An 18,554-nucleotide genomic window follows, 5' to 3' on the forward strand; every position below is an offset into this window, starting at 1 on the left:
ACATCACGTGCAATTAGAAAAAGAAGCTGGCACTAATGACACAGTGGGGCTCGAACGCGGGTCCACTGGGTGCCAGACCAATATTCTACCACTGAGCTACGCCGGTGCTTATGACTTGTTGGCAACCTTGCTTTACGTAGGCTTGATGTCGGGGGAAGTGATTCCTAAATGAAAAGAAAAGAAAAGCGAGCCCCGTAACTGCCTCTCATGGGGAGTACACCTCAACAGCAGCTGACGAAGGATGGGTGTAAGGTGGGATTAAAAGGATAGGATTAAAAGGTACAGATATAAAGAAAGAGGAAGGAGAGAGCCTGGCGCAGGGGCAGTGACATACGGAAGTAAGGAGAAAATAGGAAAGATGGACATGGTAACAGGAGTCCGACGACGGGGAACCATTTAGCGAGAGCTCGTGTCAGCGGCGGCAGGAGATGGCGTAGGGCGAGCCCAGTCGGCCAGAGCTGCGCTGTCGTCGGAGATTGTGGGGGCAAAACCGGTCGGCACGAAATCCAGAGAGCGAGTGATGTCGGGAAAGCAATCACGTTGTACGACTTATAAAGCGCTTTATAGCAGTGAAAGAACAACCAGTCGTCGCACAATGCGAATAGCGTAAGGAGTGGGCCGTCCAATGCTCCAACCAATTACATAAGCTTGTTATTGTTCCCCTAATAACTGTGGCGCATACCCACTTCAGCCATAATTCCTCATGGTTTCAGCCACTGTATGAACAATTGGCACAAAATTTCTTGTTGGTGTTCAGCGGATACGATGATTCTGAGAAGAGTGACGAAAAATGGCATAGTGAATGCCAGCCTACTACCCCAAAATTATTATTAATGCCCTAGTGGGTATCAAGCAGGTGTGCTTGCAGTAGTTACCTAATGAGTTTTTTAAAAAAGGCTCCGAAAGGTCGCTTTTCAAGTTGTTGCAGTGACTATTATGCACCTTCTGCGCAGACCTGGAGTTTTTTTCGTCACGTTAGCGTTGCTCGGTGTTTCCAAGGGGACAGCAGGAGTGACACCTTGTGCTTCTTCGGGCGTTTCGGTGCGCACGCTCTTAAAGAGTGAACGAGCAGGCTGGCAGGTAAAAAAGGGCGCGAGTGTGCAGTGCGTGTTCTCTAGCTTTCTGTTCCAGTTCCCATAATCCACAATATTTTGACTGCCACTGTACATGACTGTAACCTAAATGATTTGTTTTTGGGAACTTATACATACCAGTTAAGCACCAAAAGAGATAAAAAATTATAAATCAATTTCAGCTCACAAGAATATGTTGTTTTCTTTTCCAATATTCATCAAAACTTTTGATAGATTGAATGTATCATGGCATTGCTAGTATATATAATATAGTTTTGTTTCTTAACACATTATCTAAGAACACAAAGGCATATATCATATCAACTCGCTTTCTGCTGAAAGCCATGGAATATGGTTAGAATGAAACTGTGGCTGCTGTTTGAATAAACGAGCCACGAAGTATAAAGAATGAAATGATCTGTTCTCAAAATGGTCGCATTCATTTTTTATCTGTACTGCTTTGACGATGAGCGCTCGAAAAGAACTGACACATGAAACTTCAACAGAAAGCTTTAAAACATGGCACTTACATTGTTGCATAAAAACGCTTAGCTCAGTGTTTATAAAAGAGGCTGGCTCTGGCGCATTATTTTCTTTCAAAGTAATTTTGCAATGCTGGCTATCCATGACCTTGGTGTCATTGAAGTACCTGAATGCGACAAGGTTTCAAAAATTGTTTTAATTTCTGGGAGCTTATGCATATTAAACAAAAGAACACGATTTTACAATATCTTTTTCCAAGCTTAGATGGTAATCCTATCGTCCCTAACGAGCTGCATATCTTTCAAATGTTCTATAGCGGAATGTGGGTGTCCTTCCATTTTAAGCTGCATTCATTTGTAAAAACGCTCATGGATTTTCTCTGCGTCTAGCTTCTCAGATTTCTTCTACCATGTCAAAGTTGTCCAGTACAAGTGAATCTGTTTTTTATATTACCGAGGAATGGAATATGTAACCGGAGTCCACATTCAGATGTTCTTTGTTGATGGCAAATAAAGGAAATATAAGCTGCTTTTTTGTGAGTTTCATGTTGCTACATGTACATTTATTTTGTATTTGTTTCCAAGATATTCACGACAATGCTTATGCTTACCCTTTGCTTTTGTTCATTATTTGTTTTGTACCACTCTTTTTGTTTTAACTTTCCAGCAGTCGTTTCATAGTTTTTTCTTTATTTTCGTTGTTCCTAACTACCGTACAAAGCGTCATCAGGATTTTGTAACTAACTTTGCCTGATGAGTATTTTGTACTTTCAACCTTATAACGGCCCTTGTAAGAACCAACAACAATGACTGAGCGATTGCATTGAGTCTGGACACATCCCACACGCCAGTGGTGAAGTGTGCGCAAAGTTTGTTCCTTGAAGGAATATCTTACCCTGGCACGTAGGCAGCCCTCGTTTATAACCTAAGGTGGGCGCACATTGCGAACAGTGGTTGTTCTTCGTACGTGTGCTTTTTCTTGAATTGATGATGCTGAAAACTGTCGGCGTAAACTTGAGAATCGCGACAGGCCTGTTGTTGTGATGAAACTTCGTTCTACTGTAGTCGTTGCTGTCTGCTCCTATGAGAGAGTTCTGCGAATTGCGAACTCTGTGTATTCCATGCGGAATAAATACGAAAAATAACAGAATAACGAAAGCTAAGTTATAAGACTTGATTACCAAGAAAAGTACAATGACATAATGAATAGAAATAAAATGTGAAACAGGGAACAGCTGCTGTGCGTTTTAAAAAATATGAAGGGAAACACTAAACTGTGGTTTGTTTCTAACTGCACACTTCAGTAAATAAATTTGTAGACGGTGCTCATCTTCGACTTACGTTTTCAGCACGTGGCTCGTGGTTGAGATAAGCTCCGCCAGGAGCCGACACTATCCCAGCTGCTATCAATATTTCAATTACCTCAATGAACTAATGCTCATTGAATAAGGTGGGTTAGCAGTTAATAGGTACTTATATCAAGCCAAATAGTGATTCGATATTATGTTTTCTATACAGCTCTTAACTTTAACTAGCGCCATTTAATATTTTTGAATATATTTTTATGCATATCTATAAAACCGATGTACGACATGCTTGGATTAGAACCTTGACTGCAGTAAACATTCAACGACTTATATTAGGGGCACGCTTTTTTTTGCCTTTTTCTTGTTACAACAATTCCTATGAAAGATGGATGGAAAACGTCTTTTGTGAAACTGGTAGCCTGTCTGGGTCAATCTTTGAGGTAGTGCCCTAAATTAAAAGACCGTAACTGCGATACGAAATAACAAACGAATAATATGAGTATAGCTTCAGTCAGTTTTGAACAAGATGCATAAGTTTGTACAAAACAAAAATCGATTTGAATGAAAAAAAGAAGCTGAAATTTAAGTGCTCGTTTTTTTTAGTTTATCACAATTTTAATGAGCATTATCAGACAATAATACCCAGGAAAGCCGACTTTCCTTGGCATCGTTTTCAGTTTTGTTCTCATTATTATAAATTGACCAAGTTATAATGGCACACAGTTTGCTTATATGCGGTGTCCAGATCAGATTCCCATGAAAAAAAGGTACATCTATAAATTTAGGCAAAGACACGTTCATAACGTCAATACGGACGACAGTAACAACACACCAATTCACTTAAACACAATTTTGTGGCTTTTGTGCGTCGTTTCCAAATGCTTGCGTGCATGTATAATCAAGCAGTGACACATGGATACATTGTATCTGCCTTTTTTGTTTACAATTCCACAGACAAACTTCTTTCTATTAACCAGTTATTAAGGTAGCTTTGTGTCGCTGCTACAGCCTCGAAAACTAGACAACAAATCGCTATCTCCTGTAAGAAACGCATGCAGCTTCTGCATACTTCCGCCGTGAGATTAATTATTTAGGGCCAGCCTATTCAGTCACTCTGATTTTAATCCTCACTTGTTACTACGACTGCACGTGCTCCTAGAACGAGTTAGCAGTTAACAATCTGCATTCTTAGTAATCTGTGCTATGTGGGCGCGTTCTAGCAATAGATTAAGAAATGAGAACAATCGAGATGACACAAAATAACATGTTTAAGTGGTCGAGCTTTTTTCCTACTCTCAAGTACAATACTTAATATTTTATGCCCGCTTCGCATTAGGTCATTCAAACAAGAATCAGTGTTTGATGGAAAAGGGGGTGAGAGAAAAGGTGGATGGTGGCATCTATTTTCCCCAAAAGCGGCAGCTGGGAGAAGGGTGTCTCTAATGACTTATTTATGAAGACGAATGAAACAGCGAACGTGTCTCTACGCGTAGACACGTCTAAGAGTAATAGTAGTAGAGCACTATAGACATGTTCTAGCAGCCCTGTCTCTTGTTCTAGCGGCCCTGTCTGAGATATTTTATCGTGTGCACGGCATTGTGCCTCTACCAGGCCCGTAGTGGCAAGTGGAGAAAATAGCCCCCTGTGCACCATAATCGTGGTGGTCCAGTGGCTAAGGTACTCGGCTGCTGACACTCAGGGGGCGAGATCGAATCACGGCTGCGGTGGCTGCATTTTCAATGGAGGCGAAAATGCTGTGTAGTTCTGAGTGCTCAGATTAGGGTGCACGATAAATTACCCCAGGTGGTCAAAATTACCGGAACCCTCCACTTTCTCATAATCATATGGTGGTTTTGGGGCGTTAAACCCCGCATATCAATCAATCAGCAGAGCTCCCGCAATCCCGCTCCACTGAAATCTTTCCGGCAGATGCTCACCTGGTCCCAGACTGAGCAGGTCTTTCCATACCATGCCTTCGGAGTAAATCAGTTAGAAATCAGTCCTTGAATCTCGTCTCACGAAAGTGTCAACTCTATAAATGGGTACGTGCCACAAAAAGTGGGCGGACTGTATACTCCTCACTGATCCATTATAAAGGAATGAAACGCAACATGTACTTTATAAACTGGCTGTGAAGCCTTCCATCATTGGAACATCACAGTCCTTGTTAAAGACAAGTTCCACAAGTGGAGAACACAGAACGACAAGGCAAAGGCGGAGACCGAATTGGCTAGAGCTAAGTTCTAGCAAAGTTCAACCTGTTTTCAGCAAAGTTGTGCATAGATACAGCAATAAAGAAACATGGAACTGATCATCTTCTGAGTAAATAGTTTTGTGAGGCTTAATGCAAGCTTTGAGCAAGTTCTTTAAGTAATGATTTTAATTGAGACGAATCCTCCTCATAGAAATAACATGTAAAAAAAATTAATCGCAAAACTAAAACCACCGGGCCATCGTGGAACGCGCAGCACAGGGGTCGCAAAAGGTGGAAGAGCAATATTAAAGCATTTTCTAAATAAAATTTCTGGGTAAATGCGGCAAGCACACTTGCAGGATACCCACTCAAGTCATGATTTCGTGCTATAGGGAGGTATTCAATATGCCATATTTCGTCATTCTTCAGAGAAGCATGGTACCCATTAGACACTTGCAAGAAATTTTCTGCAACATTTTTTATGTTCCGGCTGACGACAACGAAGTATGTTGCGTGAAGCATTTATAATGGAATGTACCACTTGACGACCTCTTCGTTACACAATTTGCTTTGTGTGACGCCTGGTTCTTCCTTTGATGTTCTAAAACGCTTCATTACTCATATTAACGAGATTACTTTCCCGACATCAAGCCTCCCTAAGGCCAGTTTGCAACGGAGTTTCAAGCACCAGCATCGCTCTATGGTATACTGGGCTGGGCTCTCATTGTGTCCCCTTAGTGCTTTTAAATGCGAAGCTTTTCTTTGAGTACTCCAGGCACTTCGATCTGTCTGTCTGTCTGTGGGCGAGTATGTGCCACTGGTATGCTGGTATGTGCCCCATGTGATCGACACTATATCTACCCAAAACGGTGAGAACAGACATGGACAATTCTTACGCGTGAGCGTTAAGAAAAAGCTACATTGGCAGCGTTGACCAGACGAATGCAACGACTCAATGTCAGGCTCCCAGAAAGAATCAAACCCAAGCATTTTGCGTGGCAGTCAATTATTCTGCCACAGAGTCATGCCAGGTCTCGGAACTACTTTTCAAATAGACCCTAATGTCACGAAACGTCAATTCTGGTAGGCGCGCTGGCTATCCAATGTTATAAAAATTACATATGTACTCCCATGATGCAGCCGTCACGTCGGGTTGACGTCAATGCAGGGATCCTTCGGTGCAGGGATCCTTCGATAACCAGATCCAGCGACTTGAAGCTGCGAACTTCCCTGACAAGTTGACCGCTGTCTCCGAAGCACTTTTGCAGAAAGCGAAAAAGTCAAGGTACTAGAGCTGCCACAAAGAAACAAAAAAACCGAAATCATAAGACCCGCAGGGATTTCTCATGTTAATAGGGTCTCCAACAATGTGAAAAACGCAGGGGCCTGTACGGGGTACTCATCGCCTTTTCCGCGCCCGTAAAACTGGCTTAGTTGTGCCCGAGATATGCTCGGGAGTAGGCGAGACGGCAGGAATGCGGCAAGAAACATGGCACGACTTACAGGAAAGGCGAGGTGCATGAAATTCCTCTATCTAGTAGCAACTTGTACGTTGGGCAGACCAGGTACTCTATTAAGGAGCCAGAGAACATGAAATAAATATAATGAAGGATTACTTGGCGCATTTGCCTATACACATTGCAAAATTTACAAGTGTCGACCACGTTTTAAAGAGATCAAGATCCTAGGCAGGTATAAAACTGCGCTTGAGTTGATGGAAGCCTATGGCATTGATTTGATACGTGTGGTTTAATGTCCCAAAATATCATATAAATATTTGAGACGCCGTAGTGGAGGACTCCGGAAAATTCAACCACCTGGGATTCTATTACGTGCACCCAAATCTGAGCACACGGGCCTACATTTCCGCCTCCATCGGAAATGCAGCCGCCTCAGACGGGATTCGATCCCGCGACCTGCGGGTCAACAACTGAGTACCTTAGCCACTAGACCACCGCGGCGGGGCAAGCAGAATTGTGTTGAGAAAGAGATTGCTCGATAGCTGATAGCGTAAAGCTGTGTGAAAACTGCACATATCTGTATGTTGTGTACTTCTGGATTTGCGCTCATTATATTTAGTTCGAAGTGCCGCCTGTTCTTGTTGTTCTGTGTTTCTTTACTCTGTGTTTGCGTTATTTCGCGGCTAAAGTATGTCGTTAAGCAAGTACCAACTAGGCCAACAAACAGTCTTGATTAACGTCAATTGTAGTTAAGTGCCACCAGCTGAAGTTGATTTAGGTAGCAGTGTTCAGGGGTATACCGTTCACACAAGCTGCACACACCAGCTTACCGCTTGCGGTGTTGCTAATATCCATCTTGCTGTTGGCATCGTTACGCAGCTGGAAATAACTAGTTATATAAAACATATGCAGCTGTTAAACGGGTGTAGATATTGCCGCGACAGGTTGGCCATGTTCAAGTAGCCCGCCGCTATCATCGTAGCACGAGCACCAGGCAAGACCCAGCTGGCCACGCGTTCGTGCGCTCGGGCTACGAGGAAGAGAAAGACAGTTGGATCTGTGCCACTCTGCTACTCGGATTTCGACGACCATAGTCATTAGATTCGTGGGCACAAGTTCGCCCTAATAAAGACTTGTTTTTTTAGCCTGTCTGCCTCGGCATTGCTACAATATAGTTAGCGCCACTTGGTGAGGTTTCGCTCAGTAAAATTACAGCTGAGTCACCTTCCATGCGCATGCTTCGCATAACATCCGTTCCCAAGGTATGTGGGATCTCCCGAATTTTTGTTTTTATTTATTATTTTATTTTGCGTGATAGTAGTTGGACACCGGTGGCAGCTGACAACTACGGTGCACAAGACCCATGTTGAGATCTCTTATCTAGATTTCGCTGTAAAGCTATAATAAAACTACCAATGAAATAGTATTGAAATAGTGGCGCACATTGACGTATTGCAGTTTTCGATTTTCGCCGAAAATAATTCCAGAAATATAGGTGCTTTCCCTAAGGCACCCCGCAAGTGGTTCAATGAGGGACACCTGTGCCAACGACTACTTCTAGAGATGTCCATTTGTTCTTTACTTTTCATGTCGTACCTTTGTGCAACGTTCAACCTCTCGCTTTAAACGCCTTTACCTTGGTTTTAATAAAACATCATGAAATCTTTCGGATGAGTTATTGATTGACCTTGTCTCTCGTTTGTAAGGTTGCAGATGTCAACTTCTCGTTATAGGAATGCTAGCTCTTGTGGAAGAGACCATGTGAATTCCTTTATTTCACGGAAACCATTCGACTTGAGCTGAATACTATTCAGCGCGTCGGGTTATAGAAAACTAAAGCCTTACATAGTTATGGTGCGACCGACTTTTCTTTAGCTCATGACTTTGCCGTAAAAATTAATGTGCCCAAGTTTCATGCTGGTATTATTACATTGTGAGGTCTATGATATGCATAATGCAAATTGATACGTGTTCATTTTCAAATGCACGGAAATGTAGCTAACTTAGACTAAGTCTTGATGTAGCGGATTTGTAAACGGTCCAAAAATGTTGCTTCAAATATCTTTTGTCATTCAAAAAATATACTGTGGTTTTCTGAGAATTTCACGTGTGTTTGCGTGCACCAAAGTAATATCGACCCGCCAGCTTTATCGACCAAGCGGGACTACAAACAGATGAAGTATTACTCCACAATACTCCGCAAGTTTTGTTGGAATACGTTTTTTTTTTCTTTAAAAAGGTCGCTGCGTGCATATGACGGTCATGGGTGCGGAAAAAAACGGTAGTGGGTGTGAACTGGGAAAACGGATCTCGCGTGAACGTGACGAGACAAAAACTACAGACCCAAAGCACTGGCTTTATATATATTTACTAGAACTCAAGCAGAAACAAAAGTTGGTGGGCTGGGAACACGCACGCAAGCTCGCGCGATAATCATAGAGAAAGAAGAAGACAAGAGCGGACACTCCGCAAAACCTGGCCTCAGGAAGTGCGTCACGACTACGTAACAAACTAGTGCTCTCACCAAACGTCAGAGGGCGCAAGCGCGAAAAAAAAAACAGGTATAATCAATGCAACAGAATCGTTTTTACAAAATAATATTTATACGCCCAAATTTGGTATGTTCTTTATACATAAAAACAATTTATTCAACACACCTCACGCGATTATTTTTCTTCAGCCGTACTGTCATGAACACCATCTACCCAGCGACAAGCCCATGCATGACTGACAGCGAGAAGCTTTTGTCACTTTCGTCAACGTCGGCTGCGTCGGCGTTTTCGTGCGTGAGATAACAGGTGAGGCACGTTTTCAAGCGAAGCTTGTTGAATGACATGTTGTTGGTCTTGTTGGGTCATTTTTTAAGAAAACGGTTACACTTGCGCGAATAAGACACCATGCAACAAACATAGAAAGATGCACACACACACGTTGCGCTCCGAGTGTGCGAGTTTGTTTCTTACGTGGCGTCTCATTCACGCAGTTGTAACCTTTTTCTGAAGCTTGTAAGGACTGGGAGGTTCGCTAAAAAGAAAGTTTGTGGCTCTATGCGGCGGCTAGACGGGAACATTGTGCAACGTATGCAGTATAGCAAAGGCGGCACGGCGTCAAGCCGAGGCGACGCGTGCTGCGTCTGCCGCGGACGCGAGCGTCTGTGCGCTGAGCGTAGCTGGGCAGCTAGGTCATAGGCTCGGTGCAAAATATTGAGAAGCATTCGCTGGGCCTCGCATGCTTCACGAAGCGTTTCCCGAAGGCTCGGAACACGAATAATTCTTGGTGTGCCGGAGGCAAATCTGGACTAGCCAAGTTGCCATCATATTCGTTTTTTCGCTAGCCTTGTGCCACTAGTGCAAGCTGCTCACAAATTTTTTTGACGTTTCCAATATCATTTTACCGCATAAATTTCAACTACGATTTTTCTTCCCAAGGTACTGCTGATACTGCGTACGTACGAAGGTGTTCTAAAGTTCCCAGGCCGCGATACCTTTGCATTACAAGGGATAGCGGCCTGGAAACTTCTGAAGATCTTTGTACGTGGTCTTGACGTATATCTTTGCAAGTCAGAGTTTTATGGGTCAGAGATGTATCACTGGTTTTGTATTGTGCATCGATTAGCTAATCATTCAAAGGGGTTTGTCGGTACAATTATGACGTGCACATATCTTTTTCGTAATTTGACAGCGAAGCATCCACTTACTAACATTTTCAGACCGCGCTGACGCCATGCCGTCAGGCGGTTCAAGCTACGGCAGCTACTGCTGTGTATCGTGGTGCTTCAACAATGGCAGAACCCACAAGAAGCCTGGGACGAGTTTCTTCCGCATACCACGGGACGGCTGGTGTGTTAAAGCTTTTGTATGATTTGCATGTCTTTAGGCTTACTGTTCGTACTTGCTCAGTGAGGGTAACAATAAAAAATCACTATTCAAGCACTTCCCCTTTCAGCTGATAGTTCATTGCCAATGCAGGATGAAAGCAGGGATGCAGTATGCTGGACGCGATGATCTCCTTAGTAAGCCGGCCAGCCTATTGTACGCAACGTACAGGGTTTGTAGCGACCATTTTACTGCTTAAAGTTTCATGGACCCTGGGCACACAAGGCTTACAAGAATGGCTGTTCCCAGTGTGCAACCAGCTGCACCATGTAAGTGATTGACTGAAACTCAAATATGTGCAATAGCAGCCACTTGTATTGAATCAGTGGCGACAGTTAATCGCGAAGATCTTTGTAGCCGATGGAGAAGCCTCACTATAGAAGTAACACTTGGAAAGTCTTAAATTTTGTGAATTGTGGGCTATTACCTTCCTAACAGCAGCTTTACATTTCTGTCGTTTTTTGATGCTCTTGACCTGCGCAACTTGTTTTAAAAGACTTTAAAGGGCTATTTCACGTTATTTTCAAGCCTGAGTGCACATGTACGTATACCTTTCATCAGTGAAAGCTGCCACTGTTGATAATTTCAAAAGTCACAAATTACTTGTTTCCTACTTGGTGCCTTCTCTTTTCTTCCACGTTCGACCAATTTATGCGTTTGAAAGAGCTGTTTAAGTTTCTCCATGCTACAAGCTTTGTAACTTGTACCAACTGCACATATATGCAGGTTCTCTGAGCGTCGCTTCAAGTAGTGACTGTGACATGGCTGCAGAAGCTGCACTGCAAGGTGCGGATGAGCTTCAGTTTGTGTTATTTTAAGCCTCTTACTGATACATTGTCGTAATTTCTTTTCTTCAGGACCTGCGGTAGAGGCTTCAAAAAGCGGCTCCCACACATTGAGGTGCCCCGATGAACAGGGTGCGTTCAGTGTCGCGATTTCTTTTTTGTACCGAAATTTACTGTTGACCAAACCTCTGCAGGTGGCAGCTCCCTTGTAGCTGGTGAAAGAATTTCCGCTGACTTCGTCTTGCTGGAGAAAACCTTAACCAGTCAGCTGTCACAAAAGGAACTTGTGTGACCGGTAAGTTGTATGTTCACTTCAACACCAGAGTGGATTGATATAGAGTCTTCCGCAGGCCGCTCGCAAGATTGTTCCGACAGCACTGTCCGAGGCACTGAACAAGCTTCACAAAACCCTCCAGAAGACGTCTCCGCCAACAGCTCCACGCCTGAGTGCCCTAGAGAAAATGGTGACTATGCTTTTATTGCAGCTGTTTTTAAAGTGCTATCTTATGTTTAGGACATTCTGAGGAAACTATCCTCAAAAGGACACTACGTGTGCACTTACAAAATGTAAGGGTGGGCTCTCAGTAATTATTTTTTTTTGTGCATTGTCAACATTGTGAATGGTTTGTTTTTAGGTAGTGGAATCGAAAACTTTGCACCACAGAAAGTTGTGCATCTTGGGTCTGAAAGAGCGAGGAAAGTGCTCGTATGGGATTAGTTGTTCTTCGCTTTTACATCCATTTTTTTGTTTATTGCAGTGCGTTCCTGTGTGCCAGCGACAATGTCTCCATCAATGAAGTACAAGCAAACCATTAAACATCTGCAAGCCAAAGTAGCTGCACAGCGGAAAACTATCAAAAGACTGCGGTGACAGCCTCACCAAGCACCGTCATCGACTTCAAAGGCCCTTGAAGTTATCCGACCGCACGTCACCGAGGAGGTTTTTAAACTTCTTTCTGCACATGTTCGCTTGAGGCCCAAACGCAAGGGCAAGTGGTTTCCTGTGTGGTTCAAGAAATTTGCTCTTCACTTAAACTTCCGAGGTCCGCGAGCATACCGATTTCTGGCTCCATATTTTTCTTTGCCTTCCCGGCGTTCGTTAAGGAGGTGGCTAGCTAATGTAAATATGGCTCCAGGCATAATTCCAGGAATCCTTTCTTCCATTGCAAGAAATACTCAAGCTTGGAATGAACGGGACCGAGTGTGCGCTTTAGTTTTCGACGAAATAGCACTCAAAAAGAATTTGTACGATGATGCTGCAAGAGACGTTGTCCAGGGTTTTACAGATGATGGCACTCATCGCACTTCAACCATCGCTGATCGAGCACTGGTTTTTCTTCTTGTTGGCGTTTCGAGAAAGTGGGTTCAACTGGTTGCTTTTACTATAGGGCACACATCAACATTATCATCTGTTATGCATAACTTGCTGGTGTCACTCATTTTGGAGCTTAGGAGCATTAATATTGCAGTGAAAGCAGTCATTTGTGACCAGGGCAGTTCAAATGTAAGTCTCGCTAACCAACTAAGAGTGCCTGTAGCAAATCCTTTTTTTTTTTGAAGTTAATGGCGAGCGGGTATATTACATTTTTGATGTTCCGCATTTAATTAAAACAACGCGCAATAATGTCCAAGCACACAAGTTATACATTGGGGATGACATCGTTAACTGGTCGCACATTGTAAGCCTTTACCAATCCTCACATGAGTTGCGGTTGCGATTGGCTCCAAAGTTGACTGAACGACACGTTCATCAGAAACTTTTTTCTAATATGAAGGTCAGCAGAGCAACTCAGGTCCTCAGTGCATCAGTTTCGATTGCTATCACGGCATTGGTGTATGCGAAGGTGCTGCCTGCCTCGGCCATCACTACAGCTCAATTTTGTGATCGTATGGACAGGATTTTCGATGCCTTGAACAGCTCGAGTAAAAAAAGAACTTCGCGAAAGCTGCGGCATGCAATCATAAAAAATGATTCAGAGCTGATTGACTTCCTCCGAGGCCAGCTTCCCTGGATTGCATCATGGCAGTTTGTTGGCAGACGTCAACCACAAACTATCGTGGGTTGGCAAATTACAATTCAGGCAATTTGTCAACTATGGGACGACCTCTCCAAAAATTACAATTTTGAATACCTGTTAACACGCAGGCTTCAACACGATCCTCTGGAGAACATATTTGGCCACATTAGGCAAAAACAGGGTTGCAACACCAACCCCAATGTAGCACAATTTATTTGTGGCCTGAAGCACATCTGTATAAAAAAACTCTTCAAGCTGTCAGAGTACGGAAATGTCGAGGATGATGAATGTGACCTCCTCCAGGAGCAGCTCTCACCATTCTCCCTCACCAGTGCGTCTCTTGTGGATAATGAGGAGTGTGCACAGCCACAGCCTGACGACTTTCCGGCTCTAGACGATCTCTCTGAACTTGCGACAAACGTTCACTCCCATATTATCGATGACTCCGCTGCATATTATGTAGCTGGTTTTCTCATCAAACACTTCCTTCGGAATGCATGTGACGGTTGCAGTTGCCCACAGTTACTGAAAGACGACAGTGAGACGCTTAAGGGTACCCACCAGCATTTCACAATGCTCAAAGCATACGACGTTTCCAGCAAACTTTTTGGGAATCTCACTGTGCCATCAGAAGCAGCTTTTGCATACGTACAACAACTTGAATCTCACTTTCTTGCCATAATTGAGGCCACTGCACATCACCTGAAAGTGTGCGATGTTTTGTATCATCATCTGTCAAGTGTTGGCGATTTTCATTTCTGCTCTGCTGGGTGTCGCGCGAAGTTTCTGAAAATGTTTTTCCGGGTTCGTTTATGTTGGCATGTGCGTTTTGTGAACCGAAACTTAGATAGGGTTAGGTTCCAGTCTTCAATCTCGGGCATACAGCTTGACAAGTTCAAAGGTTAGCAATTAGCGGCGGGTTTACACTAAATTATTCGAGTTGAGCCGAATCCTGCAATAGCTTTGTTATGTTATTACTTCGTTACAGCAGACTTCATTATGGTCTTATATGCTTATATTCAGCTCAACTGGACTAGCCACTCCTTCGATGCATACATTGTTTAGGTTACCCGCTATGAAGAGTAGGGACACTGTGTATTCGCTCGAAGTGATTTGCATAACCTTAAAAAGAATGTTGGGTATCCTGTCTGTATTTTTGTAGCAAATGCGGGCGAACTGTACACTTTACTGTGGCTCGCATGGTCACTGTGTATGCTTTATCTCTCCAGCTCAAGTAATATATCGATAACAAAACCGCTTGTTGAAATGTCTTCGAGCGGGTAAGGAACACAGTATGAAGTGGGCACGGTTCACGTTATCACGCTTTTCGTATTTTAGCTTCTCATCAACCTCCTCATCTCGCCCATCAAAATTTTCTAAAGAATACCCAAACTTGTAGCGTTTGATGGGGCTGCGGACGCTGCCATTTTATTTTTATATAGCTTGCGAGTGATAACGTACGATGTAGGGCCTTTGTGAAAAATAATGAGCCAAAGTGGTTTCCTTCTGCTATTTATTAGCCCTGTAATACTGCTCTCGTAGCACCAATTAAGGTCCACAATTCTGAATAAAGTGATGACTACAATCTATTTTAGCTCACAAGCATCACAGCAACACCCAGACGCAAATCACTTGGGATCTTAAGTTTTTGATGAAGGCGACGCATAAGAAGAGCCACAACACCTGCCAGTGTTGTAGCATAAAGTTTGTCTTTCATATAGTGAGCAAGCTGCAAAGCCCTACCTTTCTGAGGACAAGCAGGCATCAAGTCTGCTTTTTTTTTCATTTTGAACTAGCTGTTCTTAAGCACAGCCAGCCTACTGCACCTTTGCCTTTCTGCTATATTGTGTCGTGTGGTTTCTGTGTGCTCTTTTTTTATATGCATTATTTCGTTTAACCCCCGGCGTGATTCGCGACTTCATTGCTGTGTATATGTCACTTCTTCCCTCTTCATCAGCATTGTGCGCTGTGTTTTTGCCATAGATCCTTACTTACCCACTGGCCCGGTGTGTCATACTTCACCAGCTTCTCGGCTTCTGCCAACTCTAGCGATGTGTGCGTTGTCTGTGTTCTCTCTGTATTTGTTACAATTTATTTGTAAGGCGAGATGCATTTGTTGTCTACCTTTGTCATATTGTGCTTTTCATATTCTCAGACTCTACTTTGCCTTTGAATAAAACATTACGGATACTCTGTCTCTTTGACTGATATATACATTGATCACTCGTTCCAAAAGAAAAACACAAGCGCGATGAATAAAACCGTAGTGAATTATCATTACCTGCATCTCTTTTTATTATAACTTAATCGAAATAAAAATTACGTCACGACCGATTCGCACGAACCACTGAACAAAACAAAACAGGGAATCGCTAAATCAAAACGACCTACAAAAACTATCCATTTGGGCGATGAATAGTGGTCTGAAATCATGAACTTTCGTCATAGCCAAACGTCGGTTATGCAAAGTAATTCAAAATTTGCGCCAGTGAAACCGAAACAGGAAGTGCACGCCACTTGCTCTCACCAACCACTAGGTGTGCTAGGGTCGATTGGGCCGCTGGGGTCTACGGGAGTGTCCACTCTTAACCTTTATTTCTCTATGCGATAATGGAAGAAAGCCGACAAAGGGAGAGAGCAGGGAGGCTAACCAGAAAGGCATCCGGTTGGCTGCCCTACACTGCGGTGTTAGAGAAGGGGGACAGAAATACGAGAAAGAGGAGAGAAAGAAGAAATAATGGAAAAGAGGAGAGTGAGGCAGTAAATTCACTGCGGCGTGATAATCGTGTCTAAGCTGAGAACCAGCTGCCTTGATGTCTTCGTGAATATTTCTCAGTATTTACGCTACGCTTTCATATGGAGAAATGGTCACGAAAGAGCTTTTCTCTTAGAAATGACGGCGTCCGCGTCAGTGTTGGTGTGGTTGGTTGTGAGTGAATATTCATTTTTGTTCACTAACGAAAAATCAAGAATGCTGCGAATATAATAAATAAAAAAATACATTGTCTCCAGCTAAAGAGAACCATGTGTATATTCGAAGCAGCAGACGTTAACGTTTGCACCGACGGCAGCGTTGACGCTGGCGCTCATCACGGCGTTGCGCAGGAGAGTAACCTGGGAAGGCGCAAAGCACGCCTGGATGGACCGGTGTTTCCTACTGAAACATGCCAATCGTTGCTAATGGTCAATGAGAGACAGAATACGTCCATAAGTCAGAGACCTGTAGTCCATTTTTGGTTAACGCGCATGCCGCGAATTTATATTGTTCAACAACGCCCAGGAGAAATCTCCCACCGGCACTACCTTGGAGGTCAAGATACAGTGCCTCTATATACGGGATGGCCAGTGAAGGGTTGTGAAGCGACAGTAGCCGGTGTTTTAAGTGTGAATACACTTTATAAGCGACCCCAAACCATCCACCGCCGTCGGCGGCGTCCGCAGTCTTCTCTCTATCTTTAAAAGAAAGAGGACTTGGCGGGCCGCAGCGCGATGCTCTACCGAATAAGCCATGGACGCGACGCTGATAGTCCCCCTCCCCCTTCGCTCGCTCCTCCGCTCTCCTCGCTCGCTGCAGCTGCGCGCGCACCCCTCTCTCTCGCGCGTCCGCCTTCTCTCTCAGTCTCCCGTCGAGAGCGGGTCGTGCGATGGATGTCCCGGAGGCAACGCTACCATCTGGATATAAGGCGCGTTACTGACACCGATATCAGCGTCGCCAACGGATTTTAACTTTACTCCCCCTCATAGCATCACCCCGTGCATTCGCACTTAACCATGTTCACCCTCGGGGAAATGCTTGGGAGTTTTTTTTTCTGTCAAGAGACTCGCTATAAGACACTGCCTGCGCCGGAGGTGCGTGGCCAGAGAGAGGGAGGGGACGCTCATGCGCTATGGTTCTGTAAACCAACGCCGACTAAATTTCAAGACCGAAAGGCTGCCGCAGTGACGTCAGAGGGGGGGGGGCAGTTACGCCGCGAACGCGGCGGAAAGCCTGTGTTTCGTTCACGTTTTAGGAGAACCAACGCTCCCGCTCTCGCAGCTGCTGCGGCTTGATTGGGCCGAATAAAAGATGTGGAAAAAAGTCTGCTCAGTTGGGCAACTGGGCCCCCAACCTCTGACGTCACTGTGGCAGCCTTTCGGCCTTGAAATTTAGTCGGCGTTGTGTAAACGCCGCTGGGCGAGATGTCTACAAGAGAGAGAGAGAGAGAGAGAGAGGGAGTGAGTGTAGGCTAGCAGATGCTGCCTGCATCAGCGTTGCAAGGCGAGAGTGGCAAGCGTAGGAGAATAGGAGGGGATGCGCATGCGCAATGGGGGAGTTAACGCCGCTGAGAGAGATGCCTAGGGGAGAGATAGAAGGAAACAAGCGTAGGAGAGGCGAGAATGGGAGAGTTTAGGGCTGGTTACACCGCTCACTAAAATGACCTCGACCATAAGACGCTTCGCATCTAAAATCTTCGGATCTAGAGAAAATTGAACCCAGGCCTTCTGGGTGGCAAGTGGGTGTTACACCACAGAGCCACGTCATTGATTGACACTACTTGAACACACGCACACACAATTTTCGTGGTATACCATAAACTGGCAACCAAAATGTTCAGTACAAAACAGTACGTTTCATGCAGCATCTCAAAGAAATGCATAAACACGCCTTTTCCTTCAGCTAATGTCTCGTTCCGCGAGCATGTCTGAGTGCATATTTTCATCGTATACATAGAGCAGGTGTTTCATTTGCCTCGCTCTAAAAGAGCATCACTCCGATGCCACAGCTGGGCCATGTCGCTTCGTACAATGAACAGTAGCTCGCAGAGTCACTCTTACGTACGGCGTTATGTGCACTACGTGCACGACTAGGTCCGTGAGAGCTATACCTTGTACTGAGGCGGCTTTTTCGGGTGACCTAATATAACTTGGTGATCGCTGCACTCGACAATGTCCCAAGTATCTTCTCATCAACTTCTCGCATAGTCCCGGTACTTGCCCAGCGTCCACACCCCTACAGGTCTATGGCGTAGATTATAGAGACCTGTGCTGGGCTCTTGTTGCTATATTTGCACACGAGCGAGCTGCTTGGCTTCTTCCACGCATTGATTAAATGCGTCGGCGTTCTGGGGGGGGGGGAACTATCGTGTTTTCAGCCTTATAAGCAAGATGGTGCGACGAGCGCACGGCGGCTTTCATCTCTCACGCGTACTTTGGCCCCACGAAAAGGTGGGGAGTTGACGACCTTTCGCGCGCCCTTATTTCGCGGTAGGAGGCGGGGAGCATTGTACGTCTTGGCTGGCTTAAGCTTTACCTGGAACGATTCTGTTGTTACCGGGCGCACAAAGGTCACTGCAATCATTCTGAAAAGCACACCCTTTTCG

At 44.5% G+C, this 18,554-nt stretch overlaps 1 protein-coding gene across 3 annotated transcripts; it reads left to right on the forward strand.

Moving 5' to 3' along the window:
- Positions 1-11,113: 11,113 nt before the first annotated feature.
- Positions 11,114-15,711, forward strand: LOC142814179 (uncharacterized). Of its 3 annotated transcripts, none has more exons than XM_075892219.1 (5): positions 11,114-11,177; positions 11,249-11,308; positions 11,371-11,471; positions 11,527-11,640; positions 11,935-15,711. In XM_075892219.1, exon 5 carries the CDS (start codon positions 12,946-12,948, stop codon positions 14,098-14,100), a length of 1,155 nt encoding a protein of 384 aa, XP_075748334.1. In that variant the 5' UTR covers positions 11,114-11,177; positions 11,249-11,308; positions 11,371-11,471; positions 11,527-11,640; positions 11,935-12,945; the 3' UTR covers positions 14,101-15,711. The 3 variants fall into 3 exon arrangements, with proteins under 3 accessions (XP_075748334.1, XP_075748336.1, XP_075748337.1); XM_075892222.1 differs by having other exon boundaries at positions 11,120-11,177; XM_075892221.1 differs by having other exon boundaries at positions 11,115-11,177; positions 11,249-11,471.
- The last annotated feature ends 2,843 nt before the right edge of the window (positions 15,712-18,554 follow it).

Source organism: Rhipicephalus microplus, chromosome 4 (assembly GCF_043290135.1).
Source record: "Rhipicephalus microplus isolate Deutch F79 chromosome 4, USDA_Rmic, whole genome shotgun sequence".
Lineage (NCBI taxonomy): Eukaryota > Metazoa > Arthropoda > Arachnida > Ixodida > Ixodidae > Rhipicephalus > Rhipicephalus microplus.

Excerpts from the sequence above, each read along its gene's own strand:
- LOC142814179 (XM_075892219.1), top strand. The coding sequence starts at position 12,946 with ATGAAGGTCAGCAGAGCAACTCAGGTCCTCAGTGCATCAGTTTCGATT.